The sequence below is a fragment of the Gorilla gorilla genome, chromosome 9 (genome assembly GCF_029281585.2).
Source record: "Gorilla gorilla gorilla isolate KB3781 chromosome 9, NHGRI_mGorGor1-v2.1_pri, whole genome shotgun sequence".
In the NCBI taxonomy this organism is placed as follows: Eukaryota; Metazoa; Chordata; class Mammalia; order Primates; family Hominidae; genus Gorilla; species Gorilla gorilla.
The window spans coordinates 76007265-76032387 of NC_073233.2; the positions used below are offsets into that span (position 1 = coordinate 76007265).

The 25123-nt window shown below is 40.4% G+C and overlaps 1 protein-coding gene across 6 annotated transcripts in view; it reads right to left on the minus strand.

Moving 5' to 3' along the window:
* The window catches only part of CHKA (choline kinase alpha), a 68742-nt gene that overhangs the window by 28131 nt on the left and 15488 nt on the right, over positions 1–25123 (minus strand). For 3 of the 6 annotated variants that reach the window (XR_010129141.1, XM_031016064.3, XM_063693275.1), the window contains exons 2-3: positions 15896–16007; positions 431–484 (exon numbers count right to left, since the gene is read on the minus strand). Coding sequence is in view for 4 of the 6 variants with exons in the window: in XM_031016064.3 (XP_030871924.2) it covers positions 431–484; positions 15896–16007 (166 nt within the window). In the remaining 2 variants the exon portion in view is untranslated. Of the gene's footprint in view, positions 1–430; positions 485–1517; positions 1548–15895; positions 16008–25123 lie in introns of all 6 variants that reach the window. The other 3 variants (XR_010129142.1, XM_031016065.3, XM_055354650.2) reach the window with 2 other exon arrangements.

Below are 25123 nucleotides of genomic sequence, written 5' to 3' on the forward strand. Positions count from 1 at the left end.
TGCTAGCCCAGGGAAAATGGGTGGCCACCAAAACCACTGGGCAGTGACCCACTTCCTGATGGGAAGTGTGGGAACGACCAGAAAGGGAGTGAGAGAGGCATCACAGCAGCGGCAGCCAGGGCCTCCTCATCAGGTACCACACACGAATGCTCCCCTGGCTGCCATCTGTCAGCATTCCAATGCTGTTTCGATTGCCATAAAGACACCAAACTTCCACAGTCTACACTCTCAGGAGGAACGAGGAATACCCACCGCTCACTCAGTCTCCGCAAGGTGGCTTCTGATAGATATACCAAGAGCCCCTCCTCGTAGAAAGATAGATCAGGATTTTCCAAGGGTAGATAAGAGGCACTGCCAAGCCCTGGAGTAGCGAAGGGTGGCTAACACTAGTTCACATCTCACACATATGCAGAAAGACTGAATTACTTACTTGAAATTCATTTTCTTTCTGAGCTTGTTCGGATCCCTCTTTATTACAGGACCTCTATGAATGAGAAAAAGGAAACACTTCCGGTGAGATGGGGAACACTAAACAGACACTAACTTTGCAACCACCAGAACAGTCAGGGTTTACAAAACATCACAGGTCTTTAAGGAAGGTTTCTCAGCCCACCGATGTGACGGGCAGCATCTAATGCACCAGCAGCCTCCAGCACTAGTACCAACACCTTAGAAAGTGCTTCATTGCTTTATGAGAAAAGGGATGTGCCGGTGAGACCCGATAGCTGCACGTCTCACAGCCGCCCCATGTACCTTTCACAATTTCATTGTTAGAGGAAAGTCAATAGAGTGCACTCTTCCAATCAGGCCTTCTAAAGACAAGCGGTCAGGCTGAGTCTCTCACCAATTTAGCTACGTGGTTCTCTCAAGTCAACCTGCAAGAACAGGGAGTGTAAACATGCCTGTGGACAGCTGTGGTCAGCACAGAACTCGGACAGAGAAGAAAGCGCTGTGCAGGCAGGAAACCTGGCACAAAATCTGTGCAGACATGCCCTGCCGACTCGCCACTTTCCCAGAGTAACTCCTCTAGTTCAGCCGGTCACCAGCTCAAGCTGAACTGTTCCTCCACCATAAAGAGGACTGTGTGTATTTAATAAAGTCTCTAAAATTATTTCATATATTAATATATTAAGAAATACTTATATCACTTTCCTCAATGAAATTGCAAATTTATGATAACCAGGATTCTAGCAATAACAACACACTAGATCATTAACTACCATAAACAACCCTTGGGCTACATTCTTTCTCATGGTACAGCTCATATATTTTAAGAGCAACCCCCCACCCCAAATGCTTTAAAATCCTTCGTACTATCTTTAATAAGGGAATGGGGGAAAGTAAAGTCAGAAACTTGTGTCACATCAAACTTTTATACTCAAATACTGCCTCTAAAAATGTTACTTGTTAAATTAAACTAAGTCTGCTTAAGCCAGACACAAAAGGAATCCCATAAAGGAAACCTCTTTAAAAAAATTTAAGGTAACAGATTCTTGAACACCCCATGAAAAACATACCTTTCCATTCCACAGCTTTATCAAAAATACCTGTACCAAGGGTGGAAAGTGTGGACAGGAAAAAAAATGCCACGTTAAGCAACACCAGCTACTCTAGCACCAATCAAAAACCTAGTGATTTAAAGCAACCACTCATCCATCACACACTGAAATAACATTACAGACGTTTTAATGCATGTTTTGTATAAACAGTACATGTTCTATCTTAATATAAAAGTAAGCAAAATAAGTATCCATGTTCATAAATCTATTTGCAAAAGGCTCTTAACGTTTGCACTGATACATATTCAATACTATATTTAGCATACAGTTAAGTACATTTGGTACAAAGTACAGAAAGTACAAATGTGGATTTATGATATTTTCATTTGTGTAATCTGCAGTTCTCTGATGAAAAGATGTTACAGGTTAAATCCCGTTACAATGAAAGCTATAAAAATCAAAATACTACAAAAATGCTTTCAGATCTTTGCAGATGGTTTGATGTGCGATGTGGTAGGCGCTGGAAAGCTTCCCTTCACCCTAATTCCAAACACTCTCGTGGCCGCATCGTTCCTTAGACTCTGCTTTGCGGGTCGCCTCTTCCAAGCAGTCTGTAAATTCCTAATGAATAGGGACTGCGTCTTTTATTGATGTTAGTCTTCTCCCAGAGCACCAAGCAAATCTCGATGCTCACTACACTTTTTAGGCTGCATGAATAAATGAACACTCCGGAGTGGTATAGCACGAGGCAAGTGAGCCCAAGGAGCTGCCTGGTGCCACGCAGCCAACCAGTGATAGCAAATTCCCATCCAGGGTCTTGGTAACAAGGAAGCTGGCTGTGGGGTTAATTAGAAATGCCCCTTCAAAAGTCCTTGTGCTTTTTTCTCCAAAGAAACTTAAGAACAAAAAAGTTCTATGATCTGATATATTACATATTAATACTTTGCAGTATAAGCTTTAAGACAAATAAGAAAGTTAGATACTCTTCTGAAATTGTTGTAACGGGATTTGACCTGTACACAATTCTAAATGACTATGGTTATTCCTATGCTGTTGTTACTCTAACTGTATCTTCTTAGGGAGATACAGTTAATGGGTTATTTAGCCATCAGAAGTCCCTTTCCCTTATCTAATGGCGCTCGCAAAAGCAAGTTACTTCATCCAAAGTTAAAAATTGGCTGAGGCCCCAAAGTCTTTCCTTTTTTTAAACATATTGGCACTATAAGTGGTAGTAAATTCCATGATAATCTCCCCTGCCCACTCCCTCACTCCACCCCCAGATGAATTCATCACTTATACCATAAGAGCACCATTATGAAGGCAAGATGGACTTCTGCAATATCCAGCCCTCTGTTCTGTTTCCTCAGTACAGAATGTTCAGGCTCCCTAAGTCCTGTAAATAAGAAGTGTAAGACCAGGAAATCTCAAACCAAGTGTATATTCATGGAAAGGTAAGAGAAGAACTTTTTCGTCCGGGAAGACAGGAAGTTAAATATATTTTGGGGCCGGGGGGGTGGCCCACGCCTGTAATCCCAGCACTTTGGGAGGCTGAGGCAGGTGGATCATCTCAGGTCAGGAGCTTGAGATCAGCCTGGCCAACATGGTGAAACTCCAACTCTACTAAAAATACAAAAAAATTAGCCGGGCATAGTGGCGCATGCCTGTAATCCCAGCTACTCAGGAGGCTGAGGCAGGAGAATCGCTTGAACCGGGGAGGAAGAGGTTGTAGTGAGCCAAGATCACGCCACTGCACTCCAGCCTGGGTGACAAGAGCAAAACTCTGACGAAAAAAAAAAAAAAATATATATATATATATATATATATATATATATATATATATATATACACACACACATATATATATATACACACATATATATATGTATATATATAGGAATCCGTGGGATTTTACTTCAGTGACATAAATTCATTTGAAGTAGATATTAAAATACATTGTATAAATATTTAGTATGACATCCAACTTTTCTCTAACAAGTTAATAAAAATTATCCTCTATAAGTTATAAAACAAAACTAAGCTTTTTACATTTATTAGAAATTTGAACACTGGTTATTTAATATTAAGTAATTATTAAATTTTTTTAATGTGAACATTACTGTGGTCATTTTTTTAAAATCATCTTATATAGATACAGACTGAAATATTTACAGAATAATATAACATCTGGAATTTGCTTCAAAATAACCCTGGTGGAGTAAATGAGGGAAAAGATGAAAGAAGACTGGCTGTGAGGGGAAGATGAGGAATGGACACTGGGGTTCATTATACTCTTCTACTTTAGGGTATATCTGAAATTCCCCATAATAAAAACTTTTAAAAAATAAACATTGAAATTTCAAGACCTAAGAAATCAGAATGTCTCAATTATGCCTAAGACACCCAACTCCATAAATACACTGAAAACCACTGAATTCTACACTTAAAAGACACACAATAATGAAAAATATATTGCTACTGGCTTCCTCCCACCTTCTTTCTTTACTTCCTATTTTGGGCTTAGTTTTCAAGAGAATCTTAAGTCAGAGTCATATATTCATTAGCCTGTGATGTAGGAAACAAATGAGGCTACAGTGACAGCATTAATAAAGGAGGCATATTTACTATTTTAAAGTTAGCTTTTAAGAGGTGAAACTTTTAAAAAAAAAATTTGGAGACTGGGTCTCGCTCTGTCTCTCAGGTTGGAGTGCAGTGGCAGGAATAGGGCTCACTGCAGCCTCAACCTCCCCAGGTCGAGCAATCCTCCTGTATTAGCCTCCCAAGTAGCAGGACCACAGGCATGTGCCACCATACCTGGCCTTTTTTTTTTCTTGTAGAGACAAGATCTCACTATGTTACCCAGGCTGCTCTTGAATTCCTGAGCTCAAGTGATCCTCCTGCCGCAGTCTCCCAAAGGGCTGAGATTACAGGCATGAGCCACCATGACCAGCCTGAAAAAGATTTTTTGATTGGCCAAGAACTTTTACATTTAAAAACTAAATTCCTGAAAGTCTGAATTATATTAGCTACGGAGTAAAATGAGAAAATAGAGGACTTTCATTTTTACTTTATTTCTATACTTTAAAAAGTGCTTAAAAGCGTGTATTATTTTTATAATAAATACATTTAATACAAGGTTTCAAATGTTACTTTTCTAACAAAATTGCATTTTAAGGCTTTGGGGTTTTTTTGTTTGTTTTGTTTTTTGTTTTTGAGACAGCATCTCACTCTGTCACCCAGGCTAGAGTGCAGTGGTGCAATCTCAGCTCACTGCAACCTCCACCTCCTGGGTTCAAGCGATTCTCCCACCTCAGCCTCTGGAATAGTTGGGATTACAGGTGTGTGCCACCACGCCCGGCTATTTAGGCTTTGTATTTTAAATGAGACTATGAAAAGCAGTAAATATTCATATTATAGAGCACAGGTTTTCAAAATGTTCTACTTCATGCTTTAAAAATAAAATGGGCCAGGCACGGTGGCTCACGCCTGTAATCCCAACACTTTGGGAGGCCGAGGCAGGCGGATCACGAGGTCAAGAGATCGACATCATCCTTGCCAACATGGTGAAACCCCTTCTCTACTAAAAATACAAAAATTAGCTGGGTGTGGTGATGTGCACCTGTAAGTCTCAGCTACTCGGGAAGCTGAGGCAGGAGAATCACTTGAACCCAGGAAGCCGAGGTTGCAGTGAGCCAAGATCGCGCCACTGCACCCCAGCCTGGCGACAGCGAGACTCTGTCTCATAAAATAAAATAAAAATACAATAAAAAAAACAATAAGTAGTAAGACAACTCCAGGACCAATGAGGAAGAGACATCCCTTTATTGTATTTTGTGTTATATGATTTTAGGATTCAAAAACCTACTTTAAGTTACCTAATGTTCCACCAATATAGCAGGTATATTTCTTTTAACCTATTTAAGCCATCAGACAGAATAAACTTATTTGGCCAGTACTTAATGAAAGACTTCTCTAATACTGAGGGAAGTAGGTTTATGACTAAACGAATAAAGCCCCATTCGGGAGATGAAAACAAAGCAGCACCTCAGTTTTCCCTAGAGTCTGTGTATAGTAAGAATGGGTGAAAGCGGCATAAAGAAAGTGTCATTAAGTCACATATAGTTATCATTTAAATGTCATTTGGCCAGGTGTGGTGGCTCACACCTGTAATCCCAGCACTTTGGGAGGCCAAGATGGGCGGATCACGAGGTCAGGGGATTGAGACCATCCTGGCTAACATGGTGAAACACCGTCTCTACTAAAAATACAAAAAATTGCCTGGCGTGGTGGCGGGCGCCTGTTGTCCCAGCTACTCGGGAGGCTGAGGCAGGAGAATGGCGTGAACCTGGGAGGCGGAACTTGCAGTGAGCAGAGATTGTGCCACTTCACTCCAGCCTGGGCGACAGAGCGAGACTCCGTCTCAAAAAAAAAAAAAAATGTCATTTAAAACATCTTTAACATCCGAAACATTTATCTTCAAAGTATCTTTAAAGGTCCAATACTACATGAGCTGCTGTGAGACAGATTTTAAAAAGTGATGAATCAGCTACAAAGAACAGCATGTCATCAATAGCAAAATAAATTGGAAATGCTATTTAAGAAACCAAATCATTATCAATTATGGATAATATGAGCCAGGCATGGTGGCTCACATTGGTAACCTTAGCACTTTGGGAGGTTGAGGGGGGCGGATCATTTGAGGTCAGGAGTTCAAAACCATCCTGGCCAACATGGTGAAACCCAGTCTCTACTAAAAATACAAAAAAATTAGCCGGGCCTGGTGGCAGGTGCCTGTAATCTCAGCTACTTGGAAGGCCGAGGTGGGAGAATCGCTTGAACCTGGGAGGCAGAGATTGTAGTGAGCCAAGATCACACCACTGCACTCCAGCCTGGGCAATAGAGTGAGACTTCAACTCACACACACACACAAAAATCATAATATTTCAGAATAGAAATAGGTACTATGTTAAATATAATGGTGGCTGCTGAACTAAAATGATATATAAATAAGAGTACAGGTTTTTTATAGAAAAAAAATTGTGCCATCCATTTTTTAATAGAAAAAAAGAAAAATACACACAAAAAAAGAAAATTAAGAAACATGGATGACATTCTCTTCTTCCTACCACCTCTTCCTCACCAAAAAATAACTAAATGGATCATTCAGCTTACTGTCTCTTTTAAAGGCTTTACATAAAACGGTAGATTGATTGTGACCTTTTAAAAATGCTTTGAGACCTATAAATAAATAAGTAAGAATAATCCTGTCTGGGTGCAGTGGCTCACGCCTGTAATTCCAGCACGTTGGTAGGCCGAGGTGGGCGGATCACCTGAGGTTGGGAATTTGAGACCAGCCTGACCAACATGGTGAAACCCTGTCTCTACTTAAAATACAAAAATTAGTCAGGTATAGTGGCGCATGCCTGTAATCCCAGCTACTCAGGGGACTGAGGCACAAGAATCGCTTGAACCTGAGAGGCAGAGGTTGCCGCAAGCTAAGATCACTCTAGCTTGGGCGACAGTGGGAGGCTGTCTCAAAAATATATATATATATATATTCCTACTGTTAGCTAGACTCAGTTTCCTCAGTTTCTAGGATATCTAAATTTTGGTCTCGGAAAATAATCCATCTTTCTACTAATCTGGTATTATCTTCCTGAGCTGAGTACTGAAACAACTCCCAGGTCGTCGTATTCACCCTGAGAATAGGAGGATATGGTGCATCATTCGGATTCAATTCAGTAGCTGTGATGCCCATTTGGTCTTGGAGTGGCATGAACTTCTTTACTGTGTAGCCTGTGGCTTCAGAGACCCTTAATACCCACCCTGGTTATCTCACCACACTCAACCCTCTAGGAGAGAAATAATTTTTAATACAGGGGTGGCATCTGTTATAATCCCTGGCCTGCCAAGTCCCTGTTGATGATGAAGTTATGTTCCATCTCAGGAGAGGTGGGGCAGGAAAAAGCATGAGAACCATGACTCTATAGAATGTGTTCAATTCTATAGAATTGAAAGAGTTATGTGACTCTTTCAATTAACATTTTGCAGTATATTTTCTTGGCAATATGTTTTCTTCTCAGAGTTATCATGGACCCTAACGTTACTTCTTCCTGATTTCTGTGAAAAAAATGAAATCATCCTGTATTTCTTGCTTTTATGGTTTCTTACAGCACTTTCTCGAACTCCTGACCTCAGGTGATCCACTCGCCTCAGCCTCCCAAAGTGCTGGGATTACAGGTGTGAGCCACTATGACCGGCCACTTACAGCACTTTCTGAAAACATTGTACAGAACACATTAAAATGTGAGATCTCAATGCAATGATTTAAAGTATAGCTTATGTGATTATTTAATAAGCACATATGAATTACAAGAATTTAAACAGATAAGTGATTTCTAACATTTTATGGTAGTCTCTAGAGTGTCTTCAATTATCCCAAGGACCAGCCTAAAACAACTTTATCTTTTTGGACATTAATAATTTCAAAATTGGATGACTTGATGAATATCCCTAGGAAACTAGAACTTCTAAAACACTTTAGGCAACATAAGCCAGTAGAAAGACAGGTGAGTGTAAGCCCAGGTTTTAAAAAGGCCTATTTCAGGACCTTCTCAAAATCTATGTCTGATCTAGGGCAATCTGCTGACCCAACACTCCTCAGACTTCCAAGACTAAATAAAATACCTTCCCTCTAAGTATCCCAAGGGTTGACTTGCAAGCAACACTTTTACGGGAAGTGTGCCTTCACTACATCAAGTCAGCACTGCAGAGCTCCCTAAGGTCTCAGGTACCCAGCTAAGACATATGAAAGTATACTGACTGGTAAGGACAAAGAAGGTTTGTTTCTAATTCTGACCAAAATATCAAAATATATATGGTGTCTCCTTAATGCTGGAAGTGATATGAAGGAAGAACTTGATTACTTCAATTAAGTTATCAAGTTGAGGCCCATAAATTTCTAAAATTCCTAAATGTTTGTCATTTTCTACTGAGGAAACAGAAGAAAGGAATCTGATTTGCTTTGGACAAAAAAAATAAGTGATATATTTATTACACAACATTCTGAAATCTTAATCACTGTACCTCTTTAAGCACAGCACAAACTGTAGCTGGTGCTACTTAACAAGCATTACAACTTTCTTTTTTAAAAGCAATTCTTGAATCCAAGAACTAAAAGAAAGAAATTAAAGCTGTAGAGAATGCTCCAACTTCAGAGGTCTCATACTATACCGTGAATCGTGTCTGTCACCTGGAAACCAGAGTGCTCCAGGCACGATCGCATGGACAAGCCTGCAGCAGAGAACACATGCACATACAGCTAAAGTGGTACATTACCCCCAACGCCCTTCACTCCACCCAACATAAAGACATTCCTTCCCAAAGAGGGGTGGGCTGCGGTCAAACCATCGTTCCATGGACCAGAAATCCGCATTGGCTTCATGCTATAAATCCCAAACATTTAATACCAGCAAGACAAAGACACTCTGAATATGTAAAAATTAGACATAGTAGTCTGTGGTTTATTTGGTTATCAAAAGAAGGCACCAAAGCAGGTATGGAAGGACTATTGGTAGTAATTTGGCAACTATCTTGGGAGAGTATCAGCTAAAGAAATATTACGTTAGACCAAATGGGAACACCCAACACTAGAAAAATGTTTTACTTCTGAGAAGGAAGTTTTGACTGCCTTACGAACACAGAATTAAACCATACTCAAAAGTATAAGGGAATTTTTTTAAAGCAGAGTGAACAGAACAACTTAAATTCCTAATGATCCTAACATAATGAGGAAAACAGTGGTAATTCATAGAATTCAGTTACCAGGGACATGACTCCTTCAAGGAGTACCAGCAATGCTGGTCTTTGCATGGTGTGACCTTAGTAACATAAAGAAATAGTTTTTAGCAGCTGATTTCTCAGCAGCTGGTAGTTTAATATTAACTATTTATGAGTTATTCCATATTTTATTGTGGCTTAATTTTTAATTAAACTGGGGCTAAGAGAAAATAGGGAGGAAGACGTTTGTTTTCTAGATTTAAAAAGGACAGTGTCTCAAATTTGACTATTTTAAGTTGCTAATACATATCTGCGTTGTGCCTTGATGCCTTTATTATGGTTAGTACTCAAACAAGCACTAATATTAGCCTTCTATTACTCAAAAAACAAACAAAAACAATTTTCCAGACAACATTCAAGAGAGATCTTTGATGTGTATTATAAACGTTCATGCCTGTGAGACCGCTCATAACGGTGAGGCCAAATCTCTCCACTCATGCACAGAAGGAAGTGGCTTAACACAGAGTCACTGTTCTGACAGAGGAAGGGACAAAGCAATCCTCTGAGACTTCCGCCAACTGGCACAGGTTACATTGAATGAACGATACGTACTGACATTTGTGTCTTCCACAATTCATGATAAATAAGCAAACTGGTTATTTGTAATCAGCCAAACTTGCTTCTCTGAAAAGGCTGCTACTGGACGTTGCAGAGCTCATGTTCCTTCCCAGTATCAGAAAGGAAAAAAATCAAGTTACATTTATAGCTAATTTTATACATTTACGCTCTCTTCTAACAATTCTATCTCTTTCCACAATGCAAAGGCTGAACTATTACTTCTCAAAACTTCTATTAAATTATCCTCCTTTAGTTCAGGGTAGTTTTACAGTTGAGTTTGGTTTTCATAATCTACGTAGCTAATGAAAATAACCTCATTTCCATTAAAATTAAAGACAGTCTATGTAAAACAGATGCTAAATTATACTCACATGCATTATTTTAAGATCAGACCAATATTTTTATGTTTAATAATTTCCTACAAATAATATTGTATAGTTGTGTGTGTCTTATCTTGTTCATATTTTCAAAAGGACCCATTCTTGACCTTGCCAAACACAGGAATTTTCATAAGCACCCTAAAACTAACACAAATCCTAAACAAAAACTCCAGGATACAGTCAGGAAGTTTGTTTCCGTCTCATCTTAGATAGAAATAGGGGCTAGAAGAGACAGATGTTTGTGGGACAGAAGCTGTGGAGCTGAACCCAATCAGAAAGTTTTACCTTGGCTTTCTGGCACTTAACCCTTAGAGAACTGTATCAAAGAGCAGTCATTTCAGTGTCACTATGGAAATAAAGGAAATCAGACATCTTATAATGCCAAGATGAAGAAAAATGAGAAAGTTGAGAATCATCTAGTTATTTTAAACCAAGTCACCTGTAAATCATTTGCTGATCCAAGAACGTGTAAAATGTTACCACCTCTGATTCTCACAGAAGTAAAATGTTCAAAAGCTAAAAACAAGGAAGAGAAATGGAAAGAAGGGACATACTAAACTAAATCTGTCATATAATTAAGGAAAAATGCAAAATACTCTGAGAAAATACATAGACCTATTATTTGTGCAGTAGACTTCAATTAACATTTTTCAAAGAAGGAGTGAATTCTACCCCATCTTAAAGGACATTATAGCTGCATTTATAAAGTTGGCTTGGGAGATACCAGTTATATTGTATAAGTACACATACATGTATAGGATATGTGTATGCTTTCCTATAAGGTAGAGCAAAAAGAAGGAAAGCAGAAGACTTGAGTCATACTATATTTAATTCTCTCTTTAACCATGATGTGATTTATTATTGGGGGCTCTGTATTTGCTCAGCCACATCTCTCAATTAATGCAAATCTTGACAATTTTTTATCAATCTTGACAATTTATCATAAATTCTGGCTTTTTTTGTTGTGGTAGGAACAAAACCCTCATTGTAGACCATAAATATCTCCTTCCATTATAGGCCAGATTCATTCTAAAGAGCTGGCTATACATCAGCAATTTCATCACACCTAGATCACAGCAAAAATAAATAATAGAAACTTTAAAGCTGATTTGAAAATATTTGGAAAGGAATTTAAAATCCTCGGCACAGTGTGTGGCAGCTCAGCTTCTAAAGCACACAGCAGCTGTTGCCTGGCTCGCATCTTAGAAGCTTCTAAGCCTGTTCTCTACTTTGCTTCTTTTGTACCATAGCCATCTTTTGGAGTTCTTGATTTTGGTTCCCCTCCTCATGTTGTCACAGTACTCCCAATGACCAACAGTCTCCAATGGCCATTAATATCTGAAACTCTTAACTGGCAACAAGTATGACTCCTAAACTCCACAGAGCTAGGAAACCAAATATACTTAACTCTGAGACTCTAGGCTTCATGGTTTACTAAGTTTAAACTACAACCAAAAAAGTGTGTTTGAACTAAGGACTCGACCAACTGAATAATTATATTGAAAATATAGATTCCCACCTAAGAAGCAAAGAAATAGTTTTTTTCTAACAAAAATCAGTTTGTTGTCTATGTCAACTGTCAGATTGTTAGAGGTATGCTTATTATCCATATAGAAAACTACTAATTTCCCATCCAGTTTTTTTTGGGTTTTTTTTGTTTTTTTTTTTTTTTTGAGACGGGGTCTCTCTCTGTCCCCCAGGCTGCAGTGCAGTGGCATGATCTTGGCTCACTGCAATCTCCACCTCCTGGGCTTAAGAGATCTTCCCACCTCAGCCTCCAAAGTTGCTGGGACCACAGGCACATGCCACCACGCCCAGCTATTTTTTTACAGAGATAGTGTTTTGCCATGTTGCCCAGGCTGGTTTCAAACTCCTGGACTCAAGCAATCCACCTGCCTTGGCCTCCCAAAGTGTTGGAATTACAGGAGTGAGCCACCATGACCAGCCCTAATTTCCCTTTCTATCCAAGGTGCTTTCAAGTATGGTTTCCACCTTACATCAGTAGATATAGCTTCAGGAACGGAAACTCATTTAACATTTGCCTAATAAAAATATAACTGAGAAGCTAAATGTAGGGTACCTCCCCCCAAATTGGAATTATATGTAAAACATACTCCATTCTATTAGTTTGGTAAGAGCTAATTACATTTTAAGTGGCTTAAATTATTTTTATTTTTCTTAGTTACTTAATAGTCTTTTTTCTTAGAAATAAATCGGGACATAGAATTCTGTTCAAACAGATTTTATTTCCAGACATTTCTACTGTATTTAACTACTGTCAGGTACTACTTCCAGACTGCTAAAATTTCAAAATGGAAAAAAGACTAACAATTGACAATGAATCTTTATTAGAGGAAGGCTAATTGCCAAGTAGTAGGCTACGCTACAGCTGGCTTTTACTAAGTGACTCATATAATAAACCAGAACATTCTGGAGTTGGGCTGTCCAATACAGTGGCCACGAGCTACATGTGACTATTTTAATTTAAATTAATTAAAATTAAAAACAATTTAAAACTCAGTTCAACAGCCACACTTGCCACATTCCACATATTCGTTAGTGACATGTGGCTGATGACGAGTGTATCAGACAGCACAGATGCAGAACCCTCCATTACTCCCATCACTATAGCACTGTTCTACAGCACAGGATTAAACTCCCAGGTTAGTCTAGCCCACAGAGGAGCACCTTGTAACACATTTAAAATGCTTCTTAAGTTAGAAATGAAAGCCTCATAAATCAGATTTAAACAATAGTTTTAAATCACATGTAATTTCAGCATCTACTTATTATTGTGAAAGTGTTGTATAAATGCAAAACACAAAAAACAGCAGAAATGGGACTTAATCGTTACAGAACGTAAACAGTCCTCAAAGAAAAAATGACTATCAAGACATAGCAGGCCAAGCGCAGTGGCTCATGCCTGTAAATCCTAGCATTTTGAGAGGACTAGACGGGTGCATCACTTAAGGCCAGGAGTTTGAGACCATCCTGGGAAACATGGTGAAACCCTGCCTCTACAAAAAATACAAAAATTAGCTGGGCGCGGTGGCTCACTCCTGTAGTCCTAGCTACTCAGGAGGCTGAGGTGGGAGGATCACCTGAGCCCAGGAGGTCGAGGCTGCAGTGAGCCATGGTTGTGCCACTACACTACAGCCTGGGTGGCAAAGTGAGACCCTGTCTCAAAAAATAAAGGCACACCAGTAAAAGTGCCAAAATAATGAAAGATTTCAAAAACTATACTTTGAAACTGCAACTTGATTAAATTTAAAACCCAAGCTGCATGGTGAACACAAGAATCTTTTCTGCTTGTGTATTAACAGCAAGGGGTCTGTGTTTTCAGCTGGCATCAACTGTTGTCCTAGCTGGATGCCAGCTATCTGCACCTAATGACAAACTGACCTCAGATATCCTCAGCAAGTGCACACGTGTGTGGAATAGCTACGTACCTTCAAACATACTAACTTGTTCCCAGCATTTTTAGATCTTAACCATTTCCACAGCTTCACAGAGTCAAGGAAAAGCTATCCAATAAAAGGGTTTCTTCACATTATGACAATTTTTTTAATGAATTAACATCTAGACTGCCAATTTGAACTTTAATATTTCTAAACATATAATCAAATATCATATGGATATGATCTGCTTTTTAGATTGAGCTGAAATAGGCCGGTCTTTTAAAAAATTTAGTTTGAAAACTACTCTGCTCTATTTCATTAAGATAAAAATGTGCCCTTCCAAAGGGCCAGGCACAGTGGCTCATGCCTGTAATCCCAGCACTTTGTGAGGCCAAGGTAGGCAGGTCACAAGGTCAGGAGATCGAAACCATCCTGGCTAACATGGTGAAACCTCATCTCTACTAAAAATACAAAAATTAGCCAGGCGTGGTGGCGGACACCTGTAGTCCCAGCTACTTGAAAGGCTGAGGCAGCAGAATGGCGTAAATCCAGGAGGCGCAGCTTGCAGTGAGCCGAGATTGCACCACTGCACTCCAGCCTGGGCAACAGAGCAAGACTCCATCTCAAAAAAAAAAAAAAAAAAAAAGCCAGGCACGGTGGCTCACACCTGTAATCCCAGCACTTTGGAGGCCAAGGTGGACGTATCACGAGGTCAGGAGATCGAGACCATCCTGGCTAACACGGTGAAACCCCGTCTCTACTAAAAATACAAAAAGTGAGCCAGGCGTGGTGGCAGGCGCCTGTAGTCCCAGCTACTCAGGAGGCTGAGGCAGGAGAATGGCGTGAACCCGGGAGGCAGAGTTTGACAGAGCAAAACTCCGTCGCAAAAAAAAAAAAAAAGCGGGTATCAAAATCCTACCACAGGCCAGGCGTGGTGGCTCACACCTGTAATCCCAGCACTGCGAGAGGCTGAGGCGGGCAGATCACCTGAGGTCACGAGTTTGAGACCAGCCTGGCCAACATGGTGAAACCCTGTCTCTACTAAAAATACAAAAATTAGGCGGGCGTAGTAGCACACCCATAATCCCAGCTACTCGAAAAGCTGAGGCAGGAGAATGGCTTGAACCCGGGAGGCAGAGGCTGCAGTGAGCCGAGATCGCGCCACTGCATTCCAGCCTGAGCTACATAGCCAGACTCCATCTCAGGAAAAAAAAAAAAATCCTACCACAGAAATACCTCAACCTGGCCGGGTGCGGTGGCTCATGTCTGTAATCCCAGCACTTTGGGAGGCCACGGCGGGTGGATCACTTGAGGTCAGGAGTTCGAGACCAGCCTGACCAACATGGTGAAACCCCGTCTCTACTAAAAAAGTACAAAATTAGCCAGGCGTGGTGGCATACATAACGTCAGCTACTTGGGAGGCTTAGGCAGGAGAATCACTTGAACTCGGGAGGCAGAGGTTGCAGTGAGCTGAGATCATGCCATTGCACTCCAGCCTGGGCAACAAGAGTGAAACTCCATCTCAAAAAAAAAAAAAAAATATATATATATATATATATATATATATATATATCAACCTAATATTTCTACCGTGCTCAATGAAATAGTAAATTCATGACATTAATAATAATAATAATAAACCCAGACAAGTTGGGATATCCTATAACTGGATAATTCAATAGGTACTTCAATTGAGAATTAGATTATTTAAGTAATATAAAACTTTAGAAAGATTATGACTGTAACAAACAACTCAAAGTTTTAAAGAAATCTCAGAGAAACAGTTATTAAATTCAGCTTCGTTGAGATCATACTTTGTTAACTGGGACTACCCTCTAAAATCTTTTGGATAATGTTATAAAAATAATACCTTCTCCACATTAGAACTTTACAATCTAAATCCGAGCTGAAAATTTTAATCGATATGTAGAACCAAGAATCATCAAGCACTATTGAAGATTTAAGCAACATTGTACCTTCTCTGGATGTAAAACTGGGAATACTTGCACTAGTTTACTAATAAATAATAACTTAAAAAAACACGAATTAACTTGGAATGCAAACCAAGCTGTGCAGCCCAATTAAAGTAAAAGTAAAAGCAATATACTCAAATATCTTTAGTAACACCATTAAAGTATTTAAAATCTCTTTCCAAGGTATCTCAGCAAAGAGGATTTAAAATGTTAACAGGATCCCCCCCTCCCAAAGTAGCCTACCAACTCACCATCTGCAAAATCGCTCCATACAGCCGCAGGAGCACTTTCCGAGGCTCATCGCCAAGGGTGGCTGTGGTGTCAGGTAGGGAGCACTGGAACAGCATGTTGCTAAGGCCGCCTCTGTCAGAAATAAGAGGACAGTAAGTATCTTTATTGCAGGTAAGCTAAATCACTCTTCTTGGATAAATATGGATGAAAAGTCAGGGTTACACAAGAACTGTTCTCATCTTATCTCGATTTATTCTCTCAATTTAACTCCATGAGTCACATTAAAAACAGACAAATTCCCTTTCTGTTTTTCTGCAGTAGAGGTGGGGAAGCGTTTTTGAAATTGCCTGTGTGGGCCGGGCACGGTGGCTCACGCCTGTAATCCCAGCACTTTGGGAGGCCGAGGCGGGTGGATCACGAGGTCAAGGAATCTAGACCATCCTGGCTAACACGGTGAAACCCCGTCTCTACTAAAAAAATACAAAAAATTAGCCAGGCGTGGTGGCAGGTGCCTGTAGTCCCAGCAAGTCAGGAGGCTGAGGCAGGAGAATGGCATGAACCTGGGAGGCGAAACTTGCAGTGAGCCGAGATGGCACCACTACACTCCAGCCTGGGCGACAGAGCAAGACTCCGTCTCAAAAAAAAAAAAAAAAAAAAAAAAAAAATCTTGAGGCAATATTTAAACCATCTTCTCTAGGGCTTTCCATCTGATATGTATTAATAGTTCCAAGATCTTCTACGCTAGTGTTACTAAAAATCTGTCAACTGATTTTGACTAGGAGCTTGTTCAAAAAACTCCCAACATTAACTGGTTACCATGGCCTTCAGATGAAACAGGAGACCTCAATACTCTAATCACACACCAAGTAAGTAGCTAAGCAAGGAATCAAACCCAGGCATATGGCTCCAGAGTCCCTGCTTGTAACTAACCATGAAGAGTTGTCAAAGAGATAGGAGGCAAAGCTGGAGAGCACCATGTGCCACATTAAAGATGTCACAGGAGGTCGGGCGCAGTGGCTCATGCCTGTAATCCCAGCACTTTGGGAGGCCAAGGCAGGTGGATCACCTGAGGTCGAGAGTTTGACACCAGCCTGGCCAACATGGTGAAAGCCTGTCTCTACTAAAAATATAAATTAGCCAGGTGTGGTGGCACACACCTTGTAATACCAGCTACTTGGGAGGCTGAGGCAGAAGAATCGCTTGAACCCAGGAGGCAGAGGTTGCAGTGAGCCGTTATCGCGCCACTGTACTCCAGCCTGGGCGACAGAGTGAGACTCCCATCTCAAAAAAAGAAAAAGAAAAGATAAAAGAAAAATGTCACAGGAGCTACGTGAGCTGCAAAATCACCTTCCATCAGGACTACTCTCTATAAACCTCTATGACACAAACATCTCCATGTCCTATTACTGCTATAACAAATTACTACAAATTTAGTGGCTTAAAACTGAAAACAGATTCTGATTGAGCTCATTAATTTTTAAAAATAAGGGTAACTAGGTGGAAATGGGGAGTTGGTTTAAGTTTAATGGGTACAGAGTTTCAGTTTGGGAAGATGACAACATTCTGGAGACGGATGGTGGTGATGGCAGCACAACAATGAATCTACTTAATGCCACTAAACTATAAATTTTAAAATTGTTAAAATGGTATTTTTAATGCTGCTTATTTTACCACAATTTTACTTGATTTTATTTATTTATTTTTTTTTTCAGAGAGGGTTTTGCTCTGTCGTCCAGGCTAGAGTACAGTGGCACAATCTCGGCTCACTGCAACCTCCACCACCCAGGTTCAAGCGATTCTCCTGCCTCAGCCTCCCAAGTAGCTGGGATTACAGGTGCATGCCAGCATGCTTAGCTAATTTTTGTATTTTTGGTAGAAACGGAGTTTTGCCATGTTGGCCAGGCTGCTCTGGAACTCCTGACCTCAGGTGATCCACCCATCTCGGCCTCCCAAAGTGCTAGAATTACAGGCACACCATGCCTGACCTTATTTTACCACAGTTTTAATAAAAAAGGATGAAGTACTGATATATACTACAACATGAAACTTAAAAACATTATGCTAAGTGAAAGAAGACAGTCACAAAAGACCACATGTTATATGATTCCATTCATATGAACTGTCCAGAACAAGGAAATCTATAAAGTCCATTAGTGGTTGCCAGGAGCTGGGGTGGGAAGGGGTACTTAGGGGTAGGGGATGATAGCTAAAAGTTTCTTTTTGAAAGATGAAAATGTTCTAAAACTGACTGTGGTAACAGCTGCAAGTATCTGTGACTACACTAAAAGCCACTGGACTGTACAATTTAAATGGGTGAATTGTATGGTATGTGAACTGTATCTCATTTTTTTCTTACCAAATAAAAAATTTGAATGTGCTTCTAGCACAAACAATTTTTTCCCAGATTTAAGTAAGACATATTTAAGAGGTTTTTTCAAAGGTTACTTAAAATGAAAAACCATCATGAGTCTCTAGGAACAAGACAGCAAGAATCAGGATCTATTTTCCCAGAAGGTTGTCTACCTTAGTTAAAAAGAACAAAAATAAAAGGGAACCCAAAGTTCTTGTTTTCCCAAAGCAAGCTGTGAAGCAGGCCGACAGCGTGTAGATCAAAGGAACCAAAAGCAGCCTTAACTTTTCTGCTAAACGTGGGGTGGCGCCTCAACTGTGTGGCTTATCAGAATCCCCCCGCCACGTCTGGTCACAGCCAACATGGGTTTCTGGCTACCAAGCAACAGAACGGGCATTAAAACAGAGTTAAAAGCCCTAGTTTTTCTTCCGGTCACATACTCTGGAAATCTCAGTCAAATGCAAAAGCAAACAGATGAAGTACTGTTCTAAATTGTGTAACCTGATTCAAAGTTTACCCCCGTACTGCTAAAGAAGGAAGGCAGACTAGCTTGGCCAGAAACAAGCTCACAACCTGGAAACCCTTCAACTGCTTTTTATTACCTGTAGCCTCTATTGTTCAATAGGTTTTAGTGAATAAATTGTCAATTATTTTTTAGTGACAGTCAAAATAAATGAAGCAAGGTGACTGGCACCAATAACCCAAACTGTGAGAAATTTACCTAGAAAAAAAGCCAACTACCAATGAGTCAAATAATAATATGACCAGGAACAATAAAATGTGGTAGAAAGAAATGCCAGAAATGGTAGCAAAAATGTAACAGTTCAATTTATCATATAATTTGTCAAAAATATCCTCCCAAGTAAAACCCCAGGAGCTCTCAAGGATTTGCAAGAAGTTTTGAAACCACAGACTTTATCACCTGGCATAATAGCTTTATAAGTCATAATTAGATATGAGAGGCCTGGGCTGGATGTGGCGGCTCACGCCTGTAATCCTAGCACTTTGGGAGGCTGAGGCGGGCAGATCACTTGAGGTCAGGAGTTCAAGACCAGCCTGGCCAACATGGTGAAACCCTGTCTCTACTAAAAGTACAAAAATTAGCCGGGCATGGTGGCACGTGCCTGTAATCCCAGCTACTCAGGAGGCTGAGGCAGGAGAACTACTTGAACCCGAGAGGCGGAGATTGCAGTGAGCCGAGATTGTGCCATTGCACTCCAGCCTGGGGGACAAGAGCGAAACATCATCTCCAATAAATAAATAAATAAATAAATAAATAAATAAATAAATACAAGAGCGAAACATCATCTCCAATAAATAAATAAATAAATAAATTTAAATTACATATATGCGCACACACACACATATATATGAGAGGCACAAGATAAGCAAAATCTCAAATACAGTGACAATAACACACTTATTCCACACTCAACACAATGACAGGAAGGAAACAGAAAAGAGCAGGAAGTACCTGCTGGCATGAATTCTCACCCCTGCCCTCCAGACCCAGTGGTGCGCACATCACTAACTGTCAACTCATGATTCCTTAAAACAGAATATTAAGGGAATAACAAGCAGTATAAAGAGGTTCTTTTTTTTTTTTTTTTTTTGAGACGGAGTCTCACTCTGTCACCCAGGCTGGAGTGCAATGGCGCGATCTCGGCTCACTGCAAGCTCCACCTCCCAGGTTCACACCATTCTCCTGCCTCAGCCTCCCAAGTAGCTGGGACTACAGGCACCCACCACCACACTGGGCTAATTTTTTTGTATTTTTAGTAGAGACGGGGTTTCACCGTGTTAGCCAGGATGGTCTCGATCTCCTGACCTCATGATCTACCTGTCTCAGCCTCCCAAAGTGCTGGGATTACAGGCACGAGCCACCACGCTGGTCCAAAGAGGTTATTTTACATAAATTGTTGAGCAAAAATGAAATGAATCATTTCAGCTTCTCTTGATAGCCAGATGAACAAGGCAAGAGAAAGAAATAAAAGGCATCCAAATTGGAAATGAAGTTAAATTATCCCTGTTTGCAGACAACATTATCTTACATATAGAAAACCCTAAAGACCCCACCAAAAAACTATGAGAACTAATAAGTTCAGTAAGATTGCAGGATACAAAATCAACATACAAAAATCAGTAGCAGTATTATTTCTAAACGGGAGGCTCAGGTGGGAAGATCACTTGAGCCCAGGAGGTCAAGGCTAGAGTGAGCTGTGATCACGCCACTGCATGCCAGCTAATAGCAAATTATCTGGAATGGAAATCAAGAAAACAATCCTGTTTACAATAGCTAACAAAAAAAAAAAAGAAAAGAAAAAGAAAGAAATTTAACCAAGGAGGTGAAAGAGCTCTGCAATGAAAACTTTAAAATAATGATCAGAGAAACTGAAGACACAAATAAATGGAACAATATCCCATGTTCATGTATTAGAAGAATTAATATTGTTAAAATGTCCATACTGGCCAAGCGCGTGGCTCACCCCTGTAATCCCAACACTTTGGGAGGCTGAGGGGGGCGGATCACCTGAGGCCAGGAGTTCAAGACCAGCCTCGCCAACATGATGAAACCCTGCCTCTACTAAAAAATACAAAAATTAGCTGGGCATGGTGGTCGGCGCCTGTAATCCCAGCTACTCGGGAGGCTGAGGCAGGAGAATCGCTTGAACTCAGGAGGCGGAGGTGGCAGTGAGCCAAGATCACACCATTGCACTCCAGCCTGGGCGACAGAGCAAGACTCTGTCTCAAAAGAAAAAAAAAAAGTCCATACTACCCAAAGCAATCTATACATTCAATGCAATCCCTATCAAAATACCAATGACATTCTTCACAGAAATAGGAAAACCAATCCTAAAATTTATATGAAATCACAAAAGACCCCAGCAGCCAAAGCAATCTGGATCAAAAAGAACAAAGCTAGAGGAATCACACTACCTAACTTCAACATATACTACAAAGTCATCGTAACCAAAACAGCATGGTGTTGGCATAAAAATAGACAGAGACCAATATAACAGAATAAAAGCCCACAAATTAATCCACACTTACAGCTACCTGATTTTCAACAAGTCTCAAGAACACAATAGGGAAAAAGACAGTCTCTTCAATAAACAGTGTTGGGAAAACTGGATATCGCACACACGAGAATGAAATTAGATCCTTATCTCACACCATATACAAAAATAAACTCAAAATGGATCGAAAACTTAAAGTAAGACCTGAAACTATGAAACTGCCATAAGAAAACATAGGGGAAAAGCTTCATGACCTTGGTCTAAGCCAGGAATTTTTTTTAAAAGACCTCAAAAGCACAGGCAACACAAACAAAAATAAACAAATAGGATTATATCAGACTAAAAAGCTTCTGCACAGCAAAGGAAACAAGAGTGAAGAAACAACCTATAGAATGGAAGAATCTATTTGCAAACTATACATCAGTTAAGGGGATAATATAGAAAATATACAAGGAACTCACAGCAAAGAAAGGAAAGAAAACCAATTAAAAAATGGACACCAGCTACTCAAGAGGCTGAGGCAAGAGGATCACTAGAGCCCAGGAAGTCAAGGCTGCACTGTACTTTAGCCTGGGTGACAGAGCAACACCCTGTTTAAAAAAAAAAAAAAAAAAAAATTTGCCCTAAATGGTGGCGTGTGCCTATATTCCCAGCTTGGGAGGCTGACATAGGAGGATTGTTTGAGCCTAAGAATTTGAGGCTGAAGTAAGTTATGAATGCACCACTGTACTCCAGCCCGGATGACAGAGCAAGATTCCATCCCTCAATAACAAAAACAAGGCAAAAGACCCAACAGACATTTATCAAAAGACGACAAATAAATGGCCAGAAAGCCACATGTGGTAGGTAGCACGTGCCTGCAGTCCCAACTACTCGGGAGGTTGAGATGGGAGGATCACTTGAGCCTGGGAGGTTGAGGTTGCAAATGAGCTGTGATTGTGCTACTGTACTCCAGCCTGGGTGACAGAGCAAGACCCTGTCTCAGTAAATTAAAAAAAAATAAAATAAATGGCCAACAGGTATATGAAAAAATGCTGACCACCACTAGTCATTATTAGACTGTCTATTATCAATGATAAAAGAGAACAAACGTTGACAAGGATGTGGAGAAAAGGGAACCCTTACACACTGTTGATGGCAATGTAAGTTAGTACAGATATGAAAAACAGTATGCAGGGTCCTCAGAAAATTAAAAATAGAATTACCATTAAGATCCAGCTCCTGCTCATCAAAGCAAGTTTAAAAAAAAAAAAATCCAGGCTTGGTGCAGTGGCTCATGCGTGTAATCCCCGCACTTTGGAAGGCTGAGGCGGGCAGATCACCTGAGGTCGGGAATTCGAGATCAGCCTGGCCAACATGGTGAAACTCTGTCTCTATTAAAAAAACAAAAAAATTAGCCAGGCATGGTGGTGTACATCTGTAATCCCAGCTATTTGTGAGGAGGAAGCACGAGAATCACCTGAACCCGGGAGGCAGAGTTGCAGTGAGCCGAGATCACACCACTGCACTCCAGCCTGGGAGACAGAGCAAGGCTCAGTCTCAAAAAAAATAAAAAATAAATAAATTAATTAAATGAAATAAAAAATTAAAAATCCAGCAATCCCATTACTGGTAATACATCCAAAGGAAATGAAATCAGTACATCAGACATCTACACTCTCATGTATATTGCAGCACTAGTCACAAAAGCCATCAATTGATTATAGAATAAATGTAAGTGTCCATCAACAGATGAATAAAGAAAATGTGGTATATATACACAGTAGAATCCTATTAAGCCTTATAAAAGCAGGAAATTCTGTCATTTGTGACAATATGGATGAACCTGGAGGACAGTACTTATATTAAGCAAAGTAAGTCAGGCCAGAAAGACAGTAACAATGTGATCTCACTTGTGTAGAATCTAAAAAAGTTGATCTCATAGAAGTTGAGAACAGTGCTTACCAGAGGCGAGGGGAGGGGAGGGGAGACAGGGAGAGGTTGGTCAACTGGTACAATATTTTAGTCAGATGGAAGGAATAAATTCACCTTATACCTCATAAATAGGACAATTATTATTATTTTTTTTTTTGAGACTGAGTTTTGCTCTATCATCCAGGCTGGAGTGCAATGGTGCAATCTCGGCTCACCACAACCTCTGCCTCTCAGGTTTAAGCGGTTCTCATGCATTAGTCTCCTGAGTAGCTAGGATTACAGGCTCCCGCTACCATGCCCAGCTAATAATTTTTGTATTTTTAGTACAGATAGGGTTGCACCATGTTGGTCAGCTGGTCTTGAACTCCTGACCTCAAGTGATCCAACCGCCTCGGCCTCCCAAAGTGCTGGGATAACAGGCGTGAGCCACCGCGCCCGACCAATATGTACAATTATTACATGTCAATTATAAACATTATGAATAATGCTCCAATGCTTCAGCACTTACATCAAATACACAGGTTATAAAATTATAAAATTCTGGCCGGGCACAGTGGCTCACGCCTGGAATCCCAGCACTTTGGGAGGCAAAGACGGGCAGATCATCTGAGGTCAGGAGTTCAAGACCAGCCTGATCAACATGGTGAAACCCTGTCTCTACTAAATATACAAAATTAGCCAGGCGTGGTGGCACATGCCTGTAATCTCAGCTACTCAGGAGGCCGAGGCAGGAGAATCGCTTGAACCCAGGAGATGGAGGCTGCAGTGAGTTGAGATCGTACCATTGCACTCCAGCCTCGGCGACAGATTGAAACTCCATCTCAAAAAAAAAAAAGAGATTATTTAATGCCTGTTACATTCTATAGCACTATAAAACAAGAAAAACCCATGCTACATGCTACAGTGATACAACAACTTAGTAGGCTGCCCAAGGTCTTGAAATATGTCATCTCTAGGCCGGACACGGTGGCTCACGCCTGTAATCCCAGCACTTTGGGAGGCTGAGGCGGGTGGATCATGAGGTCAGGAGTTCAAGACCAGCCTGGCAAACACGGTGAAACCCCATCTCTACTAAAAATACAAAAATTAGCTGGGCATGGTGGCGGACACCTGTAGTCCCAGCTACTCAGGAGGCTGAAGCAAGAGAATCGCTTGAACACGGGAGGAGGAGGTTGCAGTGAGCCAAAATCGGGCCACTGTACTCCAGCCTGGGCAGCAGAGTGAGACTCCATCTCAAAAAAAAAGAAAAGAAAAAGAAAGAAATATGCCATCTCTAATGTCAAACATCTACCTATTTTTAATTATTTGGGTTTTTTCCCCTGTCATTTTTAGCAACGGGGATATTTTGGGATTCATGTATGTGAATCAGCTGAATGAATGCTTAGGCAGATGACAAACCTGAGGAACTGTCTGCTCCAACCTGTAACACAAAGATTTCCACCTGATAAATTAAGATAAGAAGTTACCTAACCAACTATATTTTGCTGAAAAGCAAAAAAGCCACTGAAAGCTCTGCAAACTGTCTATAAGTCACAGGGTACCCAGTCCAGCACATACAGGGCTTAGTCCCCAAGGCTGAGGGCCTGGACCTAGGAGAAAATAGAGCAGGCAGTTCCATGACTATCATCTAAAAGTCAAGATGACTAGAAAGAAAAAAAAATCACGACATAACCAGTGTCTCAACAGAAAAATGATCTTTAAGCCATAGGGCTGGCTACATGGAAAAGAGAATACAGCATAATATCAAAACAGCTACTGAATTTAGAGCACAAGGAAAATAAGAAAAAAAGCAGATTTTTGAAAAATTTCTTCTAACCATCTAAAATTCAAATTGCAGCTATGGCTCAGGTGAAAAAAACAGTGCTGCAGTAAAACATCAGCACCTCTACGGAGTAATCAGGACGGTATTAACCCCCACCTCTCTGAAAACAAGAAAAGCCAGGAGGTACCATTAAAAGAACAGGCTA